The sequence below is a fragment of the Tyto alba genome, unplaced genomic scaffold (genome assembly GCF_018691265.1).
Source record: "Tyto alba isolate M040663 unplaced genomic scaffold, T.alba_DEE_v4.0 Super-Scaffold_2, whole genome shotgun sequence".
NCBI classification, from domain to species: Eukaryota; Metazoa; Chordata; class Aves; order Strigiformes; family Tytonidae; genus Tyto; species Tyto alba.
In genome coordinates, this window is record NW_024881282.1 from 19,496,460 (window position 1) to 19,508,853 (window position 12,394).

A 12,394-nucleotide genomic window follows, 5' to 3' on the forward strand; every position below is an offset into this window, starting at 1 on the left:
GACTGTGAGCCTGGAATTAAGATTCTTTTATATCTATTCCACCCCGCTTCCAAGAGCAAATTAAAGACTAGTTCAAATAATTTGCCCACTTACATTGTGTATTTGTTAACACTTTGTATCAAACCAAAACTCGATGCTATGGTTTGAAACTGATGAGCTCATAATGAATACCACAGTGTTTTGCACATACAATTTGTTACTCACAGGCATACTGCAGCTACTCCATTTATTTATATGCTTAACGACTACATGTTAAGAGATATTAAAAGGGTTAAGGGAACATAAAATAGTACCGGAAAGCTTGAGTTACCCCAGGTAGATTGCTGCTATTCAGAGACTACCAACACAACACTGCTGTCTTCAACTACCTGAAGGGAACACACAGAGAAGCCAGATTCTTCTCAGAAGTCCATGATGGCAGGATGAGGGGCAAGAGGTGAAAGTTGCAAGAAAGGAAATTCCAATGAGATATTAGGAAATAAGCTTAACAGTGAGGGTAATCAAATATTTTAACAAGTTACCCAAAGAGACCAGAAGTGTTTATCCTTAGAAATATTCAAAACTCAGCTGCACAAATTCTGAGCAAGCTGATCTAAGTTGGTCCTGATGACTTCCACAGGTCTCTTCCAACTAAAAATTACCTTGATTCTGCAACATTTGTCCAATGCCTGTTTCATAGATCAGCTGATGGTGAGAGGGATGAATAATGCAGCCCCTGATTTAATCTGAAGTAGCATGCAGCACCTTGTTCAAAAAATCTTACTGCTGAAGAGCCTCTCCAAGAGAAACAATAGCATATTAAGATTCAGCATCTCTGTAGGAGCAACAACAGCCAAGAACTCAGTCACAGCTGTATTTAGCTTCAAAAGAAGATACTAAACAAAAATAAGGATACTAAGGAGGTGCAAACCTGACAGTAAGAAGAATCAGATCATTACAGGTAGCGTACAGAGAAAAGTAAAGATACCATATGGTCATACCAGGTAGTAAGAAACAGCTGAAAGAGCAAAACAGGCAGAACTAGGAGAATCTACTAGAAACAAGGAGGCAGCCCTCACAAAGTTGAAGCAGTACTCAAATGAACATGGCCATGTAGGATTGTTAATTTATCAAAATAAGACAAAACAAAGCAGACCTTTCCTTGGCCCCCTGTAATTTACATGAGGAATAATTAAATAAAATTTTTCCCTTCTTTCTTCAAAATGCATGGAGAAGAATGTATAGAACCAAGATACGATCAGAGTACAGAAGGATGATCATCTGGAAAACACACAAAGAACAGTGATTTCTTTGCAACAGTTCTGTTTCTCCTTCTAATCCTTGAAGAAAACTGAAGTCTTAGTCTTGGGGACTCCCAGGGTCTGTCTCAAGTCATAGAACAGAGTCAAGAGGCGCCAGAACCAAGGTACTAGGACATGTTTTGATATGGTTTGAATACCCAACACAGTAACCGTGATATACAACTGCTCACTTGAAGAAAAGCTGAATGTACACCATTTTGGCACCAGAAAGCAGAAGAATGGCAAGTATGATGCAGCATTTAAGGGAAAAATCAGGAAAGATCACAATAATAAGACTGTAAGCCTTATGTCTCCATCAAGAATGCTAAGAGAAAAGGGTAACACTGAATGAGTATTACATAAATGGGGAAGAATCAAAGCAACTTTTTCAGAAGGAAGTTCTGATTCACAGACCTGGTAGAATTCTCTAAAGGAAGCAGGAAGCACAGGCACAGGAGTCATGCAGCCGATGCAGTCAGCATGAATGCCCAGAAGTCTTGAAACAAAAAATAATAAAAGCTTTCAAGGAAGGTAACTGGTCATACGTGAGATAAAAGGTCCTTTCATGGACAGTAACTGGTGAAGAGGTAGTAAGCAGACAGTAGGAAGAACAATCAGTTCTTACTCAGTGGAAGATGCTGACCAGAGTTGTTTCACAGAGATCTGTGCCCTTTGCTACATCCATTCATAACTGACCTGAAAGTTAGCTCATAAAATTAAGTCCGTGACCATCATCACAACCACAAACATTTGTGGAAGGACTTTACAGGATTGAATGACTAGACAATAAGTTTGCAGATTAAATTCCGTAGAAGTAGGCAATACATACGCGAAAACGATAATATGAACTAACAAGCTCTGAGCTTGTTACTGATGAAGGAGTAAGATATGGGGGCAACAGTATATAGTTCCGTGATCTGGAAAAAAGGAAGTGAACACAAAAATAGTATACCACTGCAAAAATCTATACTGCATTCACACCTCGACTCCTGTGTGAGGCTTTGCTCTGCCTCACGTTCTCTTGCCCTCCACTTCAACTTGTGAGGAAGAGAAGTTCTAGAAATTTATCCCCTTTTAATCCAATTTGTTATTAGGGATGTATTGCAGCTAAGCAGACTGTGGGGTTTACAGTCTGAAACGGTATAAATTGTAAACTCTTGGGTGCAGCACACATACATGTAGGAACAGTTAATGGTACAACACTGGAATAATACTGGGGGACCATGTAGGGTAGAAGATGCCAAGTCCAATGCAAATTCATTCATATTTTACCCCAGAAATGATCCCCCCAATTCACCTATTCACTGAATTATGCCCCATGACAGTGAGCATACTAATAGTTAAGCAGTCACAGACTATCAGGTTCAGTAATACTGCTTGTTCCCCGTTCTAATTTTATTTAACAGCACAGATTCCAGCTCTATACATCAACCCTGTTTACAATACTCTTAACACTCTGTCAGATAGCTGCTTTTGGCTACAGTGCTCCCCCCAGTCAGAACAGAAGTCACCCCTGCCTTCCCAAAGTACCTGGAGAGGAAACAATACATTTTATTCCCAGCACTAGAATGTATGGTGTTCCCTAAGAGATAATCTAGCCCCCAAGAATCTCCTGTCTCCCACTCCCCCCCACATTCATCTTTCTAACAGGTACAGTCTTTGTTACACATGGAGATCAGCAATTCTCTCTTGGCTTAGCCAGCCACAAGCCTCTCCAACATAACCCAAAAGAAACTTGCAAGGACTCTCAAGTAGGGAAATCCTGCAAAGAGGCATCATCTCCCATGTCAAGATACTAGGCTAGAAAGAACTTTAACAAGCACAACTATCCTTATGTGGTCATAATGTTGAACTCTCCATTGCACAGCACAGCTCTTGATCATCTTTCTAAACTGTTTTCTAGGAGTTGTTAAATCTTTGCTTACCTGAATGAAAGTAGCACCCTCTACTGCTGCCTTCAGGTCCGTACAGATGCTAATGAGAGCCAACTGCTGCTCCGCACTCAAAGTTCCTTTCAGGAATCCCGACTCCTCCAGCTCTTTCATTTGTTTGCTGATAGAAACAACATACACGTTTAAGTACTTCATCACTGTTAAACCACCATTCTTTTTTAAAAAAGCTTCTTAACAAACCAGTAGTATTACATTATTTGCCATGCCACTGCATATATTTATAGTCAAAAACTATAATGGTTAGTTTCAGTCATTCCTCTTTGCTTCCCTCATCTTACAACACTTTTCTTGTCTTCAAGCATGAACAGCTCTAAGATCTACTCCTAGATGCAAGTCTGTCACCACCTCAAACCTGTTTTCACCAGTGCAGGATCAGCAAGAATTTTTATACTCGCATTTAATGGGAAGAGAGGGCCCTTTAATATACTTCATCCATTTTCACAAACAACAGCTCTTTTGTTATGAAGCCTCACTGCTGGAACACTGTTTAACTGTATTGAAATAAATAAATATATTCTGTACAGCCAGGAGTCCTTCCTAAAAAAACCATACCCCTACATAAGTAATGACTACAAGAGCAAGTGTCAGAAAATTTAAATAGTTACTAAACTGAGTGACCAGAGCTTGAAATGAATGTTCAAGTATACACCATTGCAGGGGCTGGACATGCCACCTTCTCAGAAAAAGTCTCTACAATTTGAAACCCTTTGAAGTCCGGAGCAAGCAAGCCATTTTCAGAACTGTTATAAGTCGCTTTGAGGAGCAATTTCCACAGAATTTAAGTGGGATTAAACTATATGATCACGATCAACCCAAAGCTATTTGATGTAGCCATTATCATGGTTAAATCCGTCAGTTATCTCAAGCCAGAGCTCCTCTGAGCCTTTGGTTATTATTCAGCAAAAATGGCTTATCCTGAAGACAGGAGAAAATTGAGTTAATGATTAGCAGCAGGAAAAATAAATAAATAATCATTTCTACTCCCTACCAAAGTAGTTCTGAAGCTTTGGCTTTTTTTTGGATGCCCTTTTACTCAATAAATGAATTGCACTTGCCACCCAGTTGGAGGGCGGAAAAATCTGTAGCAAACAGAGAAGCTGTACAGCCAAGAAAAAGTGTATTTTTGAATTTCACAAATCATATCACTGCATACAAAAATAACCAGCAATCCATCATGTGTTTCCTAAGTGACTGTGGCACTGGGGCACACATGACAGTCTTCATTAGGGGCTTACAGCACAGTACATGTTAAGCAGGCAGAATTTATTTATACAGGCCCAGATGATCTCCACTCCCAGCCACATCTCAATCCTTACTTAACACACCTGTCCAGGCCCCTCCATGTATCCAGACAGTAGCACTGTATTTATTTTTATATCTAGAGACCTCAGATGAGATGGGACGCCATAAATTTGTCACAATCTACAGCAGCCAGAGGCAGACACCATCCTTACCACTTACGAAGCAGGGCAGGCAGCAGCCACTAGACTGGGATGTCAGCCCCAGACCACTTTTCCAGTTCAGCTCCAGCATTTATATCCCAAGGCAGTATTTCCTCACCCCCTGTCAGTGACACCAAGGCAGCCACCTTTATATCAGCAATCCCAAACAAACCATACAGGAAACAACTGGACTTCAGCTCTCAGTTGCTTTATGAAGTGACAGGAAATGTCATCTATATTTTTCAAGCAACATTTTACATTAATTGAAAAGGGAGAGGGATGTAGATAATTGTGTCTATCTTTTTTCTCTTCCTACTCTTTCCAGACCATCTGCTGAGCAACTTGTGATAATGCACTCTCACTTTGTCAAACCATCCATTTATTTAGAGCTCACTCCTGTCAACAAGCACTGAGTCCACAGATCAAATAAAAACATTAAGCTTCCTCCTCCAGATTTCCTAAACAAAATGAGTGGGATTCATCTCAGATACTCTGTCAACATGCACATCTGAGCCAATCATCTTCAGCTTTCTTTTAGAGAAGGGTTTCAGGTACATTTGTCTGATCTTTTTTGGGCATCCAAGAATGCAATCTGTCTTGTCTTATAAAGGAAGTACCTATTTCTCCCCAAAGAAAATAACTCAGAATGAGACATTTAGATCACAGTATTCTGTAGTCACCAAAGATGAAAGTTAGCAGGGATTTATTTAAAGACAATCCAATTCCTATTTAACTATATAGAAGCAAGTCAAACCTCAGCCGAGGTTCACTGAGCACTCAGATCTTTAGCTTGAACTGGCTCACTAAGTCTACCATTAATTTCCAAAGAATCAGAATTTTACTTCAGCACGCAGTTGTGATGTGTTCAAGAAAATACAGCAAATAAAGGCTGTACCACTTTTATTGTGGTTTTATTAAGAGGTCATAAACATCTTCTGCTCTGCAAGTTACTTCGATGTTCTTTTTTCCAATCAAACTAGTGGAAGACAACATTTGTTTCCCAGCAAACAAAACAGCTTCCTAATATACCTTTCTGACACCAATCCAGAGCACCAATACCTTATTCTGAGAGCAACCCCATCAAAAATCATGGTAAGGAGCACTCAGTAGCCACTCAGCAGTAGCCAAAAATTGCATAGAGCAGTTCTGCTCCTGGTTTAGCACAGCAGCAAGAAGAAACAAATACCTGCAGATCACTGTGGACTTTGTACATTAAATCAAAGAATTTCCTGTAACTTGAGAGTAGGTAAGATTTCAAGAGAGGCTCTGTTTGAAGCTGGTGAAGGTGACAGTACACCTTCTAAACCAGAATATGCACCCATATTTCGAATTGGGAAGAACAAAACCAACACCACCAAACCATGTGCATGTGCACACACAGCACTAACTTCCACAAGCAATAACTTTCTCCTCTCCAATGAATTGCTTCAGCAATTAACTCCAGATAATAATTTCTGTACTGCAAGTACTACTTCCCCTTTATTTTTGTCAGAGCTAATTACGGACAATGATTTTTGACTCTTAGGCAGAGCACTCCTGGGTAAACAGCTAGGCGTTGCATTGTTTACATTGGACAAAAGCTTTGAAAAGGTTCTATTCATCCTTAGCTGGAAAATGAAGCCAAGAATCATATGATTTTTAGACACTGCTCAGGTCTGTCCTGTTTGCTTCCCTGGAATCCATTAGACTTGGTGCCAAAATTAGTATTCCTACCAGTTTATGCAGTCCGAAACTGTTGAAAAGAGTTTCATTAACAGCTTTCTGCCTTTATTCTCAAACATGGATTTAGGCTCAAAAACCCAGACCTTTCCTACCCAAAGGTAAACTAGACAGAAATTATTTTCTGGTAGGTTTTGTTTAAAAGCACTTCAAGAAAGGAGAAGAAAAAAAAATAGTAAAAAAGTGCTCAAATATACACCCCTCCAGGCAGCGTCACAGAAAGAAGCAGGAAATCCATCAAGTTTCTGGATTATCTCCCCATTTGGTTTCTTAACAGCACAGCAAATGGACAGCTGGAAAGCACTGACTTCTGCCTTTGAGCCATCTGTGTGGTAAAGAACAGGAAACAGGAAGCTTCAGCTTCATTTTCCAAGCTGAAGGTGTATGCCACCACTTGCTAGACAGGAGTTCCATCCAAGACTTAAGGCTTCCAGCACAAAAAAGGTGCCAGTGCTTCACCTGTAAAGAAATGGGTACACCTAAATGAGAGTATCCAAACTTCGGCTCCTTCACACCTTGCAAGGCGAGATGGTAAGGAAGCAATCATAGAATTATTTAGGTTGGAAAACACCATTAAGATCATTGAGTACAACTGTAAAGCTAACACTGCCAAGCCCACCACTAAACCATGTCCCTAGAAGCCACATCTACATGTGCTTTAAATACCTCCAAGGATGGTGACTCAACCACTTCCCTGGGCAGCCTGTTCCAGTACTTGATAAGCCTTCCAGTGACAAAGTTTTTCCTAATATCCAATCTAAACCTCCCTTGGCGCAACTTGAAGCCATTTCCTCTAATTCAAAAGTTCTTAACTATTTATTCATCAGAAGTCCATTCCCCAGGTACACCTGACTAAGTCCAGGATCCTCCTCTTGCTCACAGGTTGCATATTGCTTTTAAAAAACAAACCCAAAATTTAAGTTTAAAGAGACCACAACATAATTATTTATTTCTTGGAAGAAGATGGTGAAGTTCACTTTCCATGCAATATGACACTAGTCTCATCCTCCCTGGTCCTCTGAAACTCCACTCCATGACTGGTAACTGAGGGATTCAAAAAGGCTAGAGTAACAGACTAAGAGATCTGACTTTTATTTTTCTTCCACAAATTTTTACAGAAGTTTGTAGCAGCTGTCTCCTGTTCCATACCTTTCCTTCTCTGCCAGTGATGGCCATCCTGTCATTTCTGCTTCTCTGTCATAAGCTATTACACACTATACTGTGCACCAAGAACACCATTTCTTAATTAACCTGCAAAACCACCATCCTCATACTTTGGAACTTAAGGCTGGACTAATTTTTCCTCCTAAACAAAAATCTTCCTGTTAACATCACCAATCTTCATGCTAGACATTTATTTAAATTAGTATAGTTACTTAAAGCATGGAATAGGAAATGCAGTTTGTGTATTACTTGAATTTTAGCCTTCCCTCCCAGGAAAATTTTTTTTGCCCCCACCTCTCCCCATCCCCAGTATATTTACTGACATTCTGACTGGTTTGTTCCACAACTTAATCTTAAGTCTTCCAAATGCTAAATCCTCTTTATATTCCTCTGGGGTAGTAGACTGCCCACACTTCTGTGGCAAAGGAAGCGAGCTTCCCCTCGTACTTATCGTACATTAAGGCACCAACCAGACTGGTCTGTACATACAGCAGTACACCACTGACCTCTACTGGTGCAGCCTAGACTTCAGGGTGACCACCCCTGAGGATGAGCACCGAGGTCACTGCAGCCATATCCACAGAACACACCACAGGACTTCACTTTGCCATTGTATCATGTGCACAGTTTGAAGAGTTTAACTAATACCTGTAAGGTCTTTGAAGAATGAAGAATTTACATTAATAAAAATACTATTTCATTTTAGAGCCCACACTTTGTCTACCTCCAGGTTTACTGCTGTACCTGACCGCCCACGTGTCATGGTTTAAGCACCGTGCAGCCACTTGCTCATTCCTCCCCACCCTGGTCAGATGGGTAGGAGAACTGAAAGAAAAAGGTAAAGCCTCATGGGCTGAGATAAGGACAGTTTAATAGGACAACATAAGGAGAGAAGAAGTAATAACAATAATACGAATAAAAGAATGTATAAAGCAAGTGATGCACAATGTACCTGCTTACCCCCCAGAACCCAAAGCTCAGCCCGTTTGTTAGCCATGATCCCTCCTCCCCCCAGCCAGCTCTCCCAGTCATACAGTGGGCATGTTGTCACATGGCATCAATTATTCTCTTGGTTATTTTGGGTCAGCTGTTCTGGCTACACCCTGTCGCAGCTTCTTGTGAAAATTAACTCTAACCCAATCAAACCCAGGACACCACACGAATACTACTCTAGGAACCAAGCCAGTATTTGCTTCAAGATAAGGCACCCAATCTATAAGAACACCCCTGATCACATAAACTGCCTGGGATGCTCATGGTTACAAATTCTACTCTAAAAGTTTTTACAGAAGGGCCTTGCAAATGGTGGCAATACTTAACCCATCTTGTTCAAGTCCCATTGCCTCACCTTTATCCACAGCTACTGTTGTACAGTCATACTATTCAGCACACATTGTTGTAACAAGCAAATACTTACAAGATTAAAGACCACTTAATCACAAACTTACTTCCCAAATGAGCAAGCAGAAGGGAGAGGAAAAGACATCACCAATATTATTCTTCACAAATTCAGACAACCACCACTGCCCAAAGACTAGGACCATTAACCAGTCATAGCACCACACTGCTATCTAGTGCTGTCTGATAAATAAGAGGGTAGTTGGCATGGGAAAAAAAAGCCCAAAACAACAAACCATCACCAGCCAATGTATCTACCCTAAGACACAACAGACCAAGTAGGCAACCAAAAGCCTGACAGCTCACTGTCCACACATGCAACAGCCAAATGATAAGTAGCTAATACCAAGTTGCAATTGGCCATATTAATGCACTAGAAATCACCTTTCCTCTTCCTGCTTTCCCCACACTAAAGGTAATCACACAGCACACCACCATGGAAAAGTTGTTACACATTACACCTTCTTGAAACACCAGTACAAGCTGGACCACGTAAGTACGCATGTTTCTGTCCAGACAAGACAGATCCAGCATTGTCAAATTTACTTCATCCACAGCAATGGCAGTATACTAAGGAGGGACAGTTACACATCTGCCTTTGACACAGTTTAGAAGAGACACAAAGCAAAGGGTGACAGAGGAACTGGGACACAGTGTAAGAGCATAGTGATGCACAATAGCCAATCAAAGTTCTGAGATCTCCTAAAGTTATCACACACACAAACTGTTTTCCAGCCGTGGCACTCTCAGGATGTCTATACTGGCATTAAACAAACTGGATGCTACAATGAGAGCAAAGATTTTGTAACAGGAAAACGCAGTTACACCCATTACATTTTTCCATGGTAAATGCAGAGTCGCAAGTATTGTCAAGTCTGAGCAGGGTCTGCAAGCCATTACATGTCACTTCTCCTTAGAAGATGAATTCCAATGCTGTCTCCAGATCTAGTGAGCTAAGTAAGTTAACTTGTTAGGTTTGTCAAGATTCTTTTAGCATCCTGGCATCAGAACTGACAAGTTTATGCTGGGAAAACCTTCTGCTAGAAAGCATTATCTATGGTTCTTAATATTTTGTTTGTTTGAAGTTTAGGTTCAAGTTGGAAATTCTCACCAAAACCAAAGTTGGCCTACCTAAAATGGAGACCCCCAGTTCACATTCCCACTTCTGACCATGCAGACTCAGCCTGAAAAATGGCTGAAAGGGGCTCTGGAAAGTCTGCAGCCCAGCTTGTACCTGCAGCAGAATGCTAACATGAGATGAGGTTAGCCTTGGTTTGGTGTAGTCAAGCCTTGAAGGCCTTCGGAAGATGCAGATTTCACCAGCTTTTTGGACAACTTGTTAGTTCTAAATACCAGGCAAATGTCAACACCGTAGCATTTCTCAAAACACAGCCTTTGTAATTGCAAAAATAAGTCTTATTTAAATCACATATTCTAGCTGCCCATGGAAGCAGCTGCCACACAGCAATGAGGTGAGAAGGTAACATTTCCCTTTGGAGGTGTCTTCTACTACAGAAAGGCCAGGCAGAGCCTCTGGAAAGACCGACTCTATCCCCTTCCAATGCCTACTAACACATTCTTTAGTTAGTTCTGCAAATGAAGCAACTTTCCCTAGCTAGTTAATTGCACTTTTTGGGGGTGTGGATAAAACTGAAAGGTAAAAATCAAGCCTATGATTTAGCACAAGCTTGGTGTGCGAATGTCAGGCACTCAAGATCAAAATATATTTTGATAAGAATTGTCAATTTAGGTATCCCTTCAGAGGCGATACAGAAATTAAGCAATTTTTTTAATAAACTATCAATTTGATTATAACTTCCCTCTCCAAGTGATATAGGAGCCAATAAGGAGAGGTGCTATGCTGGACCTTGTTCTCACCAACAGGGAGGGGCTGGTGGGGAATGCAAAGTTCAAGGGCAGCCTTGGCTGCAGTGACCATGAAACAGTGGAGTCCCAAGATCCTTGGGACAGCAAGGAGGGCGCACAGCAAGTTCACTGCCCTAGACATCAGGAGAGCAGACTTTGGCCTCCTCAGGGATCTGCTTGGCATAGTAGCATGGGATAAAGCCCTGGAGGGAAGAGGGGTCTAAGAAAGCCAGTGAATTTTCAAGGATCATTTCCTTCAAGCTCAGGAACAATGCACCCCAACAAAGAGGACGTCAGGTAAAGACACCAGGAGGCCTGCATGGATGAACAAGGAGCTCCTAGACAAGCTCAAACACAAAAAGGAAGCCAACAGTGGGTGGAAGCAAGGACAGGTAGCCTGAGAGGACTACAGAGAAATTGTCCAAGCATCCATGGATCAGATTAGGAAAGCTAAAAGCCTGATAGAATTAAATCTGGCCAGAGAGATCAAGGGAAACAATAAAAGCTTATATAGGTACCTCAATCAGAGAAAGACTAGGGAAAATGTGGGCCCTCTCCAGAAAACGGGATACCTGGTTATCTGGGATATGGAGAAGGCTGAGGTACCCAATGACTTTTTTTGCCTCAGTCTTCACAAGCAAGGGCTTCAGCTACACCACCAGAGACACAGAAAGCAAAGGCAGGGACTGAGAGAACAAAGAACTGCCCACTGCAGGAGAAAATCAGATTTGAGACCATCTAATGCACCTGAAGGTGCACAAGTCCATAGGACCCAATGAGATGCATCTGTGGGTCCTCAGGCAACTGGCAGATGAAGTGGCTAAGCCACTATCCATCATACTTGAGAAGTTGTGGCAGTCCAGTGAAGTTCCCACTGACTGAAAAAGGGGAAACATAACCCCCATTTCTAAAAAGGGAAAAAAAGAAGACCCAGGGAACTACAGGCCAGTTGCCTTCACCTGTTTCCAGCAAGATCATGGAGCAGATCCTCCTGGAAACTATGCTAGGGCACACGGAGAACAAGGAGGTGATGAGTGACAGCCAACATGGCTTCACTGAGGGCAAACTGTGCCTGACAAATTTGGTGGACTTCTACGACAAGATTACAGTGTTTGTGGATAAGGGAAGAGCAAATGATGTCATCTACCTGGGCTTGTGCAACATATTTGACATTGTCTCTCACGACATCCTTGTTTCTATATTGGAGAGACGTGGATTTGATGGATGGACCACTTGGCTGGATGCTCGCACTCTAACAGTTGTGGTCAACAGCTCGATGTCCAAGCAGAGACCAGTGACGAGTGGCGTTCCTCACGGGCAGGTATCGGGACCGGCGCTGTTTAACGTCTTTGTCAGTGTCACGGACAGTGGGATTGAGTGTACTCTCAGCAAGTTTGCCAATGACAACAAGCTGTGTGGTGTGGCTGACACGCTGGAGGGAAGGGATGCCATCCAGAGGGACCTGGAGAGGTGGCCCTATGCAAACTTCATGAAGTTCAACAAGGCCAAGTGCAAGGTCCTGCACATGGGTCAAGGCAATCCCAAGCACAAATACAGGCTGGGCGATGAGTGG

The 12,394-nt window shown here is 41.8% G+C and overlaps 1 protein-coding gene across 3 annotated transcripts in view; it reads right to left on the minus strand.

Moving 5' to 3' along the window:
• CRYL1 (crystallin lambda 1) overlaps positions 1 to 12,394 on the minus strand; it is a 60,903-nt gene that overhangs the window by 39,467 nt on the left and 9,042 nt on the right. For 2 of the 3 annotated variants that reach the window (XM_032990765.2, XM_042793168.1), the window contains exon 3: positions 3,206 to 3,332. In XM_032990765.2, the coding sequence (XP_032846656.2) occupies positions 3,206 to 3,332 (127 nt within the window). Of the gene's footprint in view, positions 1 to 3,205; positions 3,333 to 3,424; positions 3,494 to 12,394 lie in introns of those variants that run through there. The other variant, XM_042793169.1, reaches the window with a different exon arrangement.